General features: G+C 58.7%; 4 protein-coding genes across 4 annotated transcripts; all 4 read right to left on the bottom strand.

The window, feature by feature from the left end:
• On the bottom strand, positions 1-561 carry LMJF_31_1960 (tryparedoxin-like protein; the record flags this gene model as incomplete). The annotated part of the gene is made up of 1 exon (XM_001685130.1): positions 1-561. One exon carries the CDS (start codon positions 559-561, stop codon positions 1-3), a length of 561 nt encoding a protein of 186 aa, XP_001685182.1.
• A 2976-nt stretch (positions 562-3537) lies between these two features.
• LMJF_31_1970 (tryparedoxin-like protein) lies at positions 3538-4080 on the bottom strand (the record flags this gene model as incomplete). Its single annotated transcript, XM_001685131.1, has 1 exon — positions 3538-4080. One exon carries the CDS (start codon positions 4078-4080, stop codon positions 3538-3540), a length of 543 nt encoding a protein of 180 aa, XP_001685183.1.
• A 1282-nt stretch (positions 4081-5362) lies between these two features.
• Positions 5363-6025, bottom strand: LMJF_31_1980 (hypothetical protein; the record flags this gene model as incomplete). The annotated part of the gene is made up of 1 exon (XM_001685132.1): positions 5363-6025. The coding sequence occupies one exon, from the start codon at positions 6023-6025 to the stop codon at positions 5363-5365; it is 663 nt and encodes a 220-aa protein (XP_001685184.1).
• Positions 6026-10444: 4419 nt separating this feature from the next.
• Positions 10445-12574, bottom strand: LMJF_31_1990 (hypothetical protein; the record flags this gene model as incomplete). The annotated part of the gene is made up of 1 exon (XM_001685133.1): positions 10445-12574. One exon carries the CDS (start codon positions 12572-12574, stop codon positions 10445-10447), a length of 2130 nt encoding a protein of 709 aa, XP_001685185.1.
• Between the last annotated feature and the right edge of the window lie 1375 nt (positions 12575-13949).

Raw genomic sequence — 13949 nt, forward strand, 5'->3', positions numbered from 1 at the left:
TCACAAGCTGCGGCTGATCAGTGAGTAGAGGAGTACCGAGATGCCCAGTACAATGGCTGCCTTACGTGTGTAGTCGAAAATGAATGACTCAGCCGGCTGCTGCGCGTCCGCATCGGGCCAAGGAAAAAGATTTCCGAGCGGGTCTTTGATGACCATTTCCCGGCCGCACCGCGCAATCAGTTTGCGCGGATTTGCGTTCTCGAACACAAGAAGCGTAGGAATTGTCTTGAACTTGTATGTGTCGCCCCACACCCGCGCCATCGACCTGGCATCCGCGTACGGCAGGCAGTAGTAGTCCCCGTGCGACTCACGAAAGTAGCTCATCATCTCCTCCTCAGATCGATCCGATGACATGAACACAACCTCGAACTTCTTCTTGGCATGGTGGGTCTCGTAGAAGCTCTTCAGCATCGGAGTGAAGGTGCGGCACGGCGGGCACCAGTGTGCGGAAAAGTACATAAGCACGTACTCGGCGTCCTTCAAGACATCGATGGCACGAACGGCGCTGCCGTCCTTGCAGAGGAGCATGAGCCCTGAGTTGTTGAAGAAGTTGGGCTCCATGCAGTATGTCAGAGTGCGTGTCTCTGCGCGCAACGAGGGCGAGGGGGCGAGGGGGGGGGGAAGAGAGCAGCAGCAGCAGCAACACGGATGACGCTAAAACGAAGAAAAAGCACACCAACAGGGAGACGCTTCTGCCGTTACATTTCGTTGTTCCGTTGTTTTGGGCGATTCCGAGCAAGGCGCTCGCGGGACAGCACCGCGCGCCACGCCGTTGATAGGGAGCGTACGGAGCAAGGACGAGAGCAGGGGGGGCGGAAGGGTGGGGGAGGATACTGAAAGTACATAAAGTACTGAGCTCGACTGCTGTGGGATCTCTGTGTCACATCCCGTGCGCCGCGTAGCAGGCGAACACGAGGGAGCCGAGAGTGGTGGTGAAAAATCCGGCAGCGTTGCGGCCACCCCAAGCAAGGGCTACCTCTTTTACGAGCAGCGCACATCTGACTCGACTCCCCACAACGGCGCATCCCTAGTCGGGGGCTGCCGCGGCATCACTGGATGACGCGCTTCGTACTGCACCCCCAATTACGTTTTGCCTTGTGCATCCTCTTGCGTATCCGCCTAGCTCACAACACCGGCGTTGGCACTCGGGCAGAAAAGAAGTCGCGACTCTGGTGCCTGCGTGCATCTCGATAACGCCTCGCTTCGGCCGGCGCGCAGGGCAACCGAAACAGCGCTTCGTGACGCTGCTAAGCGAGTCACTCACGGATATTGTCATCAAGCACACACACACACACACACACACACAAACCACACACACACACACATACAGAGGACAGAGTGCCGGATGTGTCATCAAGCGCTCGAGGAAATAATCGCGTACGGGCGACCAAGGAGACACGTCGGTCATGCACGCGAGTGAAAAACTGGAGTGTCAGCACGGGCAGCGGCAACAGCACAGAGTGAGAGAAACCCACAACGGATGACGGGAGCGCGCAAAGAGAAGGGGTGGGGGGGGGGGAAGAAGCTGGAGAAGGGAAGGAGGGGAGGGGACAACTACGGAAACAACCAGGAGTGCCTCGGCGCACGAACACGCAACAGAAGATGAGCACGGGGCATCGTCTGCGGTCAACAGACACTGTGAGCCAGCGCTCTTGACATGAAACGCAACGCTTGTCCATGTGTAGCACTCATACCGCTGGTCGCGCTTTCGCGTCTCCGATAGCCGCGGGCCTCCGACGCGTCTGTGGCGAAGGACATCCGCTGCGCGCCCTCTCTCTGACTCGATTACCTCACGAAGCGCCGCCTCTGCATCGACGACTGCCACGGCAGACATCAAGCCCTTCAAAACGATGCTGCATTAGCTGCACCGCGGCTTTCGTACCGACTGTGGATTTTTACTGCCCAGCAGGCGCAGTCTCTGCGACAGCGGCGAAAACGTGAGGAAGGGGGGAGGGGGGGGGGGAAGCTGTGCGCCAAGGAATCGAAGAAGTGGCTGGGGCTTCTAAAGAGCCTATCTCTCCCCTACTCGTGTGCCCTCCGCTAAGGGAGCCAAGGATGGTCGAGCCATGACAGCCGGCAGTTGTTCCCCGCCCTGTTCAGAACACGGGGGCTGAGCAAGGCTTGCCTTCGTGCCGCTCTCGTCCATCGCCTCTTCCCTGTATATGTGATGAGGATGGTGGTGCAGCACAACGGATCGTTGAGTGAGAGCTTGAGCAGAGGCAGCGGTCGTTGTCGCATCGGCATCTCTCTTCGCAGCAGCAGCGCGGTACACACCCGGGCTGTTTTGCTCCCATCCTTGCCTTTCTTAGCCGCATCCTTGTAGGCATCTCTGCTGCTGCCTCTTCAGTCCTAGCTGCCGAGGCTTGAAGGGCTTCAGCTGCATGCCGACCCGCGTGTGAAATACAAGTGCTTCGGGCAGCCACTCCAGAGTGAGACTTGAATGCAGCGAGGCGCAGTGTACAGACGCGACAGGCATAAAGTCCCTGTCCGCACGAACGCTGCGCTTCGCCCCTTTCACCGTTACAGATTCGAGAACTTCAGAAGAGCCCCTTATCGGCTGCTCTAGCTCAAAGGTTCCAGGCATGCCGACACTTGCTTGGGGGTGCAGGTGTGCATCCTCTGCCACCTGTGTCTCTAGCTTGCTTGCATCCTCGTACTTCAGACAGGGTTAGTCTCTATGCGTGCACTTCGCGAAGCTAAGCATAGCATCCTTGAGGCGATCCGTTAACTTCAGGACTGCCTCGAGCATGTGTGAGCCGCAGTACTTTCTGTAGAATGTGCTCAACTGTGCGGTGACACCGCAGGGCAGTGCCCACCCATGTCGCACAATGTGAACGACGACGTACTGCTTCGTGCGCGAGGCCTGGCGGAGACTCACGGTGAAGCCGCCTTGATGTACGGGGCTGCAGGGAGACTTCTTGTGGAACAGAACCGATGAGGTCGTTGGGCAAGGGAAAAGAGAAGAGATGCGTTGTCGAATAGAAAGCGAAGACCCCGCCACGGGGATTCCACAGAGGCGTACGGCGGCATGCCACTAAGAGTTGACTGTTAGTGCGCGGGTAAGGATACACCCTCGCCGTACGTTTGAGCGTGCGGCGTGCTGTGAGCTGGAGCGCATGTGCGTGAGGGCCAGCTGATACTCACTCGCGAGACGTTGTGGACGAGCGTGAGAAAGAAAAGATGCAGAGCAAACTGGAAAGGGCGATGCACATCTTCGTGTTGGTCTGCAGCACCACGCGAGTGAGGCTGGGGGCCGAAAGAAGCCCTCGTACTACTTGGTATTGCTGAGCGAGCTGTGATAGTCCTGTTGCAGGGAGCTGACGAACTGCTGACAACACTCTTTCACAGGTTTTCGTTGGCCATGAGAAACCTCCCTCGGTCTTAAGACTCTAGGCAACAAAAACTGACTAGCGCGACACGCGCGCCCGAGTGCCCTACGAAAGAAGAGACTTGCGCGCATTGTTTCACGAGGGGGCATATCAAGGAATGAGCAACACTATGAGAGCTTACACTTCTTCTGCTTCCCGTGCCCAAGACTTATTGGATAAGCAAAGCCAGCAGGAGGATCGCCAGTACTACAATGACCGCCATTTTTTTCATGAAGGAGCGTCGGGCCGCGTTGATGATGGCGGCGGCGTTATGCCACGGAAAGCTTTGTGCGTCAGGGTCACGCAGTACCATGTCGCGACCATAGCTCGTCACGACACGTCGCTCGGCGTTGTTTTCTAAAACTAGCAGCGACGGAATCGAAAAGAGCCCATGCTGCTGGGCCAAGTCTCGGCCGATCGTCTGCGCATCCTTGTATAATAAAGCGAACCAGTCTCCGTGCGCTTCGCTGAAGTACGTCCTCATCTCATCTGGTGAACTGTCGCTGGAGACGAATAAAACCTCGAAGTTGTGGTTTACGTGGTGCTTCTCGTGAAATGCCTTTAGCTTTGGCGTGAAGCTGCGGCATGGCGGACACCAGTGGGCGGAGAAGTAGATGAGCACGTACTTTTTGCCAGCGAGGGCTTCGGCGGCGGCAACCGTACCTTGTTTGCGCAGCAGCTCGACTGCCGCATTCTCGAACAGATGCGACATGGAAGCCGGAAGCGAGGCCGCGTGGGGCAGAGCGGCTCTGCACCGAAAAACGCAGCACTACTCGTGTCGAGAAGACATGGGCGACACCAACGGGGGGGGGGGAGGCACGAAATGGCACACAACTTGGCGAGAGAGAGAGAGAGAGAGAGACAGAAAGACAGTTGGGGTGAGGGATGCTCACGGAGACGTGAAGGGCCGTACGGGAACGCGTGTGGGCCCATGGAGGACTTGCTACAGCAACAGGTCTGGGTGCGTAAGAGCCGCATGACGAGTGCTTCACGGAAGGCAACATCGTCTACGCTGCATGGCCCTTGCAGTTCAGAGAACAGCATCACACATGCCTTGGAATCCTTCCGCAGCGTCTCTCTGTTCACGCAGCCTACAGGCCCACGAGTACTGCCTCGCAGGGCAATGCTTCGCTTCATGTACGAGGGATTTCCGCGGCCTCTGAGCGACGCCGCAGTGCGTCGCATAAAAGCAAAAACGAGACAAACGGTCAGCGCCACGAAGGCGTTTGCATACGCAAGCGACGGCCAGACCCGCCAACCCATGTACGGGTCCATGAGTGCCCGGTTTATCGAGCGGATGGCGCATCATGACGGCGAGAATGTCCACTGCACCACCATAGCAGTCCTTCTCTCTGTTTGTGCGATTCTTCGAACATCAAAGGAGCTGACGGAGGGGGAGGGGGTAGCACACCTCTCAGCGCGTCGTATCTCAGCGGCTGGTACACCTCCCCTCCCCCGACACTCGGTGGGGCGGCCAAGCACGACCCCCTCTATCCCTGCCAATGCCGAGCTACTTCTGGTGCTGACACGGCCTGGTGCCTACGACGTAGCGAGCTCCAAGCGATGTACCGCTACGGATGTCGGCGGTCAGGTCCTGGATGGTGTGGCGCTGGAGTAACCTGCGACGGCGAACACGCTTGCGCCATCCACATGATGGGCAAGGCGTCAGCGTGGCTCGAGCGCATCCCACCCACGTCCCTCACACCGCCAACTGGTGTGGGGAGCCTGAGCCTACCCCGAGGGGGATGCACCAGGTGGCCATCGGCAATAGTGGACGCTGCTGTGAGGCGTGTGGGCAGAGTGCGAGGCAGCGGCCACGCTCAGGTGACTGAGTCGGTGCACGGCTGTAACGCGTGTGTGCAGCGCTGCTTCGCACCACGCGATGGGGGCCTGTGTGACAGGCCTGGAGGGGGTGGTAGAGTGGAGCTGGGCTCATGATGCATGGCGGAGAAGCGGGCACGCTGAAGGAAAGAGCAGACAGCAACGGCAGGGAGTCATAAAGAAAGCAGAAGAACACATGTTGCAAAGCAAGACGAGGTAGTATCTACGTGAGAGATGGCGAAAGCGAGAGAGGAGGAGGGAGAAGGGGGGGGGGCGGAGGTGGTGGCCATGCACATGTGGTTGCACGCAGGCGCACTCACAGGAAAGCTCTGGCACCGCGCAAAGGAAGACGAGGAAGGGGACGATGCTGACGTTGTCCCGTAACATCGCCCCACAGCGCACAGGGCAAAACAACGTTGGGCGACAATACCACTACAGACCTGTTTGCGGGAGAGGGGAAACGAAAAGGCCTCTATTGATACGCAGACAAGCAACGGCCACATGAGGTGTCCCACGAGGCGGCTCCACAGTTCAGACTTGCCTGCATCTCTTCGAGTCGGTTCCATGCTGCTGCGGACTTCCTTTGACCGCTTCTCCACCACCTCCTCCACTCCCGCCTCAGCGTATTCGAGCTCTGTCAGCGTGAAGGCCATTAAGCCATCAAGAGCCCCCTTGTAAAGCTCCATGCCACCGATTTCCTGTGCCACGCGAACCCTCTCCGGCTTGGCACGCTTCGTGGACTCGAGCGTATTACTCAGCTCTTGCTGGCATCGCTGCAAGAATGGTGTGAAGGTGTGTGCGTAGGTCGTTCGCTGTTGTGGCAGTCTCCTCGCCATCGCCGGCGCGTGGAGGAGAGGTCGCAGGGGGCACACTGTCACTGCAGCATCGTTGCCACATGCTGACGTCAATCGGACTTCACTGCTCCTTTACTGGCGCTGCGCACGTTGGGTGAGGCTGGTTCTTGTAGAACCTGAAGTTTTGCAGCTATAGCAGCTGTATTGAACATGTTAGTAGCACCGAGCAATGTACGCACAGGACTGCGACCTGACCAGTGCTCGGTTGAGAGGAGAACGGAAGGGGAGAACGAGGTGTCGCTGACAGAACTCGGAGGTGGGATAGCGTTGACCCCCCCTCCAATGGCTCGTGTCGTCCGCAATAGCAGCGTGTTACTCATCTAGTCCATCTGCCGTCCCTTTTTCGGACTTAAAGGACTTGTAGCGCATCGAGGGTGGCGGCGCGGCAGGCTAGCCTCGATGACTATCGGCATTTCAAGATCTTGTGGCTGTACCATACGTGTGCCTCCCGTTGAGAAGTGGCGCGCATTCATGAGTCACGCCGGTCACACGGCTTCTACAGTGATCCCAAACAGGTGGAGAGGACTCTGTAGGGCACTGCTTTGCTGCGACGCCATCCATGCAGGCGTACATCCCACCCGCTGTGAAGCTAGGGGGAGAGGTCGCTGCGTTACCTGCGACCGGTTTGGAGGCATGCTTGTCCCCGTTCCCTTCTTTTTGGTGGAACGGCGCCAGAGTTCTACTCGAGGAAAGCACTTCCATCGCTGCAGCGTTGCCGTTGTTGTTGTTGTCGTCGTCAACGCGCCCTTTGCGACGCCCACCACGGTGGCAACGCCTTACACACACGCCTACAACACAAAACAACAGAGGGTTACACAGGGCAACAGCGACGCTTGACCAGAGGTTGTAGACGGCGTCGGTGGGTGCAGAGCTCGTGGTTAGTCCGGGCATCGCTTTGCGCCTGGGGAAGAACAGCGAAAGAAGAGAGTGGGGAGGAGGGGGGGGGAGATGACAGCGTAGCCCGCGACTTTATCGGAGCGCCATCCGCCATACATCGTATGCACATGTGTCTATGTGTGTGTATATCAGGGAAGAGAGAGACGGGGAGGGGCGGGGGTACGAGCGATGAGGATGCAGAGTATTCCGCCCATGGCTACGCGCACACCGCACAGTGTTGTCACACAAAACAACACATATGCACGTAAAACAGAAGACGGAGGACGCACCAAGGGCTACGACTGCTGCAACGCATGGAAAGACGCGCAAGCGTTCTCTCTGCCCCTCACTGTCGATGTTTGCTTGATTCCATGGCACGGTACGCAGACAGGTCCACAGGCCTGAACGAAGGGGCCGCAGAGGCAACATGATGATCATAGCAGAGAGATGGGTGAGGGGGGAGGGGAGAGAGAGACAGAGAGTGAGAGAAGCCCCTCCCCCTTCCCTCCTCCCCAAGCATGCGTTCTATGCCGCTGTTTCGTTTGTTGGTGTTCGCTCTGCACGCTGCTCAGAGGGGCTGCGCAGAGCCGTCGCACGCGCATCTGTCGTGCCGAGAAGGAGCATCAACACCGGCGGCAACAAAACAATGAAAAGGGAGACACCGAGGCGGAATCGCCATCGTCGCCGGTGCGGCAAAAAAAAGGGGGCACACTCGCTTCAATGGATGAGGAAAGACTCAGAGACAGAGGGAGGATGGCGGAGGGAGAAGATGACGGTAGAGAGGCGGACGGGCAATACTCTCACCTCCCTCCCACGCCATTTCTTTTCCTCTGCCCCACTCCCTCCGCCCGCAGACGTCGACTCGCAGAGGTGAATGTGCCTGAGGAGTGCGCGGCCACGCTAGGCACACGACCGCTCTCAAGTTAAACAGACACATGCACACGGAGGCGAAGGCAGCAGAGAAAGGAAAGCCATCGGCACGATGGGTGGCGGTGGTGTTGGCCAAAGAGAACCACCAAAGAAAGGCAGCAACAATGACACCTGTCTTCGCGGGCAGGGATAGACGCGAATCGCAAGAGAAAAGAGGGAAGAGGGAAGAGGGGGGGGGAGGGGGGCTGTGGTGGGGGAAGGCTGCAGAAGTAGCAGCTGTCGTATTCGTAGGAAGGGGAAGCACCTACAAGCACACATAGATTATAATACTAATGAAAAGATGCACAAGGGACACGTGCACGCACACAATGCTAACATAGACACAGACGTGTCTTGGTATTGCAATACACACACACACACGAAACAAATATCATCGAAAAGACAAGTTGAGAGGGAGGGAGATGAGGCAGAGCGGGGAAGAAACACGCCAGAGCACAAGCCTTTCGTGTGACAGCTTGCTGCTCTCTATCCGAGTAAGCAGCGCATCGCACTAAAGCCAACCCAGAAAAACAACAACAAAAAAGGTAGTGGCGGTGAAGGGGGGAGGGGGAGGGTCACGCCACGCGCGGATGCATACATCCTCAAGACGACTTGCACCCACATCAGGCACATCACGGCCTTCGTAAAGACGACTATGAACAAAGCCTACACGGACAGAGAAAAGCAGCCCCTCTCCCACGCCTCTCCTGCGTCAGCGGACATCTTCCTTCGGCTCACGGTGGCAGTATTGCTTGCAGGTGTCTTTTGTGTAGAGCTCTCAGGGGAGGGGGAGGAGGAGAGAGGGAGAGGGGGGGGGGAGAGAGAGAGAGAGAGACAAAGACCCTACGCTGCTGCTCCCTGCTGGCGATGACATGCAATTCCTTTGACCTACGATGAAGTCCATTCGTCAACGGAGACAGGCGAGGGATGATGATGAGTGCTGTAGCCGCGGGGGTGGGTGGGGCGGGGGGAGAGAGAGAGAGAAAGAATAAGCAACAACAACAGCGAGGAAAGGCTTGCGCTAAGCGCACACAATACCAAACGACAAAAAAAGAAGAACGCGCTAGAAGAATGCGGATTTCAGGCGCACAACTCGTCTGCTGCGACGACAGTTTCACTCCTTCTTTTGCTGTTGTGTATGGCCGACCTCGTTCCGCCCCATCCGCTGGATGGGGCCAGCGCACGTGCGTTCGAGCCATATATCTTTTTTTTTTGTTTTGCAACCCTTCACGGTGTATTCGTGAGCAGTTCCGATTGAGGGGGACGAAAGCGGTGCTCCCTCGAGAGTAACGCACGCAGACACATATCCGCGCACGGGTACATGTGCAGCGATGCACCTACACATACACACAAGATCAGGGAGTTGAGAGCCGAGATGAGTGCCGATCGGCACACCCACCCACCCACACACCCACCCACACACACACACACACACACAATGAAGCACGCGGAAGGGGTAACATTACCTCTTTCCTTCGCTGCGTTGTGCACCTCCATGGAGACGAATTACGAATCTTACAGGGCAAAAGGAAGCAAGGGATGGAAGAAAAGCGAGAACTACGTGGCACCACCGTGTACACATGCCCGCACGCGTAGAACCACAGACGCGGACAACGAGGGAAGCGCTGGGAGGGACAACAGCGGGGGGGGGCGGAAACAGACAAACAAAGGACAGAGGAGTCGAGGAGACACCGCGACGGCATCGAAAAGCGCAGCGCATGCAGACGGGCAGAGGAACAAAGGTGTGTGTGTGTGTGCGTGTGTGTGTGTTTGCATCGAACAACACACGCCCACGCAGCCAAGCAGCCGAGGCAAGCAGAAGAGCCGAATGACGAGAAAGAGAAATACATTGGCTGCCTTTCAAAGCCTGCGCATGGCAAACGGGTGCGGCAGACTAGCATTCGCGTTGAAAGGCTGAGAGTCGCACTTCAACCAAGGACAAAAACGTCGGCAACCACCAGGGGAGAATGAAGAAAAAAAAGGTGCAGTCGCTGATCTCATCAACAAGAGCTCCAGGCTCATATGAACAGTATATCTGGTGTTGGTGGCATCATCCTCTCCTCTCTTTCTCGCTCTCGCTCTCGCTGTATGCGTGTGTGTGTGTGTCTCTCTCTCAGATAGGCGCACGCAACATTGTGGTAAAGTCATCGGCAACAAGCACGTCTTGGCTGCCCCGTGAATCGTGCGCGTGCGCCAGGCCGCCAGCAGATAAAGCGGCTGGCTCGTTCGAGCTGCTGGGATGCTGCCCTGAGCTTGATGCACCACTGGTTCTCGTGGTCGGTGTAACCGAAGCCGTTGTGCTTGCAGGAGAGCTGGTCTCGCTGTTAGAGGGATATGGCGAAAACGACCGCTGTCTCTGGTGTTCGCCGTCTCCTCCGGCTCCTGCCCTCTCGGAACAGCCCGTGGAGTTGACCGTGATCGCGCAGCGGGCGCTTTTGTTTTGTCACAGGTGCTACGGGGCTTCGTGGCTTGCCGCCGCGCAGGCCCTGCTCCCAGGGTGCACCGTCGACAGAGTTCCGTCGCACCAGGAGTTCCGGGAGCCGCACTTGCTGCGCCTGTCACAAGATCATCCACCTCACAGTCTCAAGGCAGCTTTACCCGCTGACGCTTCCGCGGCTAACGGCACCTACGCTGCATCCAGGCTTGTAGCGCTGCTGGCGTCGACTGAGGTGAGACCATCGCCGAGGCAGAGATACGGCGCCGCACGGGCTCGCTGCACCCCGCCGCGCACTGCGCACAGTTCAGCTGTGGGAGCTGCATGAGCCCCTGCATATGTTGCTCTTCCTCGTACAGGATGTCGCTGAGACTTGCAGCCTTCGCGACGCCTAGGACGTGAACGCTAGAGCGACTTTGCAAGCCATTCATCTGTGTGGTGCCGTCCGTGGGGGCCTCCAGACTGTAGTACGACGCTTCTCCGTACTCAGCAACAGCTCTTCGGCGCTGCAGCTCGTCCTGTTGCACTTTGTTCTCGCGAGCCTCGGCGTTGTAGAAGCCGTTCGCCACCAACTCAGCGCAACTACGCGAAGGCACAGGCATGGCGCCGTCCCCGTGAGTAGGGTTGCCCTGGCTGCTGCTTCGACTCGAGCTCGCCTCACAGGCTGAGCGACCGCCACCGCTGAGGCAACTACCTCGAGAGACACCAAGCACGGCGGCGCCCGAGGACCGATTCACATGGAAACCACCGCGGCCTCCAGTTTGTCGCGTGCTGCAAGGAACACTCAAGGATCGCATAAAAGACGCTGCAGATGCGGTCGCCGCGCCAGGGTGAACGACCTCCACAGCACAGCCGACAGGGTCACTCACAAGGCGACTGTACAGCTCGTGGGGACGGCTTGCATTAACTTCTACTGTCGGCACATCGACAGCGGCAGTGGTTGCAAGAGGGGTGCGATATCGATGAAGACCGCCGCGGCCGGCCCCGCTCGTGGCACCGTTAGTGTAGTCCTCCCAGTCACTCGTACACTCGGCTTCGTCAATGGTCTCACTGGCCTCGGCGCCATCCGCTAGCCTCACAACGAGTGGAGGACCACGCAGAGCTTGAGGAAACTGATGCAGCAGCTCGCGGCGGTAGACTCGGAGCAGCCGGTGCAACTCCCCCTGCGGCGGCACATTGTGTATAGGGTTCAACAGCGCCACTCCTTCCTTGGCCACAGGGAGGCGAAGGCGGACTTCCGGCTGGGGCTGCGGTGCTCTCTCGGCACCGGTAGCGGCATTTCTGCGCGCCGCCGGCGTGATAGCAGACTCTGCGATGGAGCTGGTGTGAAGTGAGGCAGGCCTGGATGCGTCTGCAGCTTTTTGATGCCCACTCTGTCTGCCGTCGTTGAGCTCAACACTCTCACCTGCGCCAATACTTTGGTCCTGCTCTAGCGTGGTGTGATGGCTGGCCATGCCGTTGGAGGTAAAGCGCACCAAAGGTCGGAAAACGGCGTACTCGGGACCGATGCTTGCAGGCCGGGGAGGCTGCGGCCGCTGCGGCGACTCCGTCGACGGCGGCAGCAGATAGGTATCCAAGGGCGAAAAGCTGTACCCGGACGCCTTAGAGAAGTCGGCCGAGACGCCGCCGTCTCCACGTTCCAAGACATTGAGGTCGTTGCTGTGGCTCTGCGGGGACAATGTCAGCAGGCGGCGCGCGCTGGAAGCAGGATGCAGAGCCCTGGAACTGTTGACTCGGCGCCACAGCGCGGACACCGGTGACCCACTGCGGGGCGGCGTCGGTTCGCCAGTGGCGGGGCAGTCCCCGAATGTTGACTGCGGTGCATCCTCCGGTGACTCACCGGAGACAAAGGACAGCAGCATCTGGTTATGCGAGGCCATCTGCGAGTGCGACAGCACACGGAACGGAGCCACTGAAACAGCATCGTCACGAGGGGATTGCGGCCAGCCACTCAGAGACCTCTCGTGCCGCATACTGCTCGGACTCCTGCGATTTCCCGGACGGCTCATGGCGCCGTCATCGCCTTCTCCATGTGCGGGTGCATTGTCTCCTGAAAGAGCAGATGGGGCTGTGCTCAATGCACTCGCTGTATCGGTATGCTCACATGCCTTGATGGGCAATGGCTGTACCGACGATGAACTGTATCGACGTGTGTGTGTGTGTGTTAGCGGTGATGCTGCTGTTCTTACTATCAACCACCAATCCATCCGCACCGCCCTTTGGAGGCCCTTGCAATTGTGGTGCGCCACTGGCAGACGAGAGAGATGGGGGTAGTGGCGACGTGTGGGCTGCGTTGCATTTCCTTCGCTCATCGTTGTCGGCACGGGCAGCCGCCATGGAGCTTCGGCTGCACAGCATGAGCTCTGAATGACTTCCAACAGATCCTCTTCCTCGCACTGGAAGGCATCTGCGCGCCTCTCTCGCCGCGTGGAGACGCTGTCATGAGTTGCTGTGTGCGATGCTGTAGTGGCAACTCATGATGTGGTTGCAGCCGCCGCCTCCCCCGCTTCCAGAACTCGACCGGAGTGCGGGCTTGCACAACGCACATTACGCACGGACATGAGCGATGTCGAGCGGTGAGCTTCACGGCAGAGGGCGTCTTCGGACGTAGTGAGCTGAACTCCCTGAGAAGCGATCAAAATGATGATGTCTACGCCGGGGCCTTTCACGTCGCCTGGTTGGGCAGTGGAGCCCGCTGCTTTACTGAGCGCCACCGCACGAGCGCCCCCCACCACCGATTGTGCTGTATTGGGTTTTGTGATGCTTGAAGGAGCACCAGCATCCCCTATCCTGGGGCTTTGGCCGGAGCGCACCGACCTGGATGACACACTTCCTGTCCGCTTTCGGTGGTTTTGCGGTGATGCGAGGGACGCGCTGTCCAGGCCGCAATCTCTCTGACCTCCGCACCGCACTTCAGCACCATCTGTTGTGGTGAAACGTTGCGGTGTCAGGCCAGAATAGCGCGGTAGCAAAGTGAAGGGGGTGCGGTGAAGATGCTGGCGACGGTGATGCCGGGGTCCCTCTTGAGCGTTGGAGGGTGTGCCTGACTCGGTGTGCCGCGGCGTTGTGGGAAGGCGGTTCGCACTGGAGCTCCCTTGACGACCGCGCTCGCGCCGAGCACAGCGATGTAAGCTCATGAATCGACGGTTCTCTCTTGCCTCTTGAAGCTCACTCGAGTGCAGGCTGCGTTCTCGTTCAAAAGCGACACTGTCCTCTCCGTTCTCAGCATCACCAGAAGCCGCGACGGCTACTTCAACGCTCGGCAAACTGGGCCGAGGCTGCGGAGAGCACGCCAGCACATGGGCCTTGGGCTCATCGAGCTACACAGCTGCAGGCACCCGGTCAGACACCAAGGAGCGCTCCTGGCGCCGGGGGCCTTTTTCGCTGCTAACCTGGCTGCCCGAGAGCTCCAAGGACACCGCCATTGAGGCAAAGCGGTTCGACTCTTGGCTGCACGCTGCCAACCTGCCGCAACGATGATGGCTCTCCTGTGCGTGTGGGGGCTGGCGGATGCGCTGGTGTGTGCGCCTGCGATGGCGCTTGCCGCGGCTGCAAAGGTTCACGCGTGCTATTCGACGAGGAGCGTAAGGTGGGTGGTTCTGGAAGAGTTCGGCTGCGACGAGCCATGCACCTGCCAACGACTGCGTTAGTGGCGGCACCCTCTGGCGTAAACAATCGGGGGAAGAT

The sequence above is a fragment of the Leishmania major genome, chromosome 31, assembly GCF_000002725.2.
Source record: "Leishmania major strain Friedlin complete genome, chromosome 31".
Classification (NCBI taxonomy): Eukaryota; Euglenozoa; class Kinetoplastea; order Trypanosomatida; family Trypanosomatidae; genus Leishmania; species Leishmania major.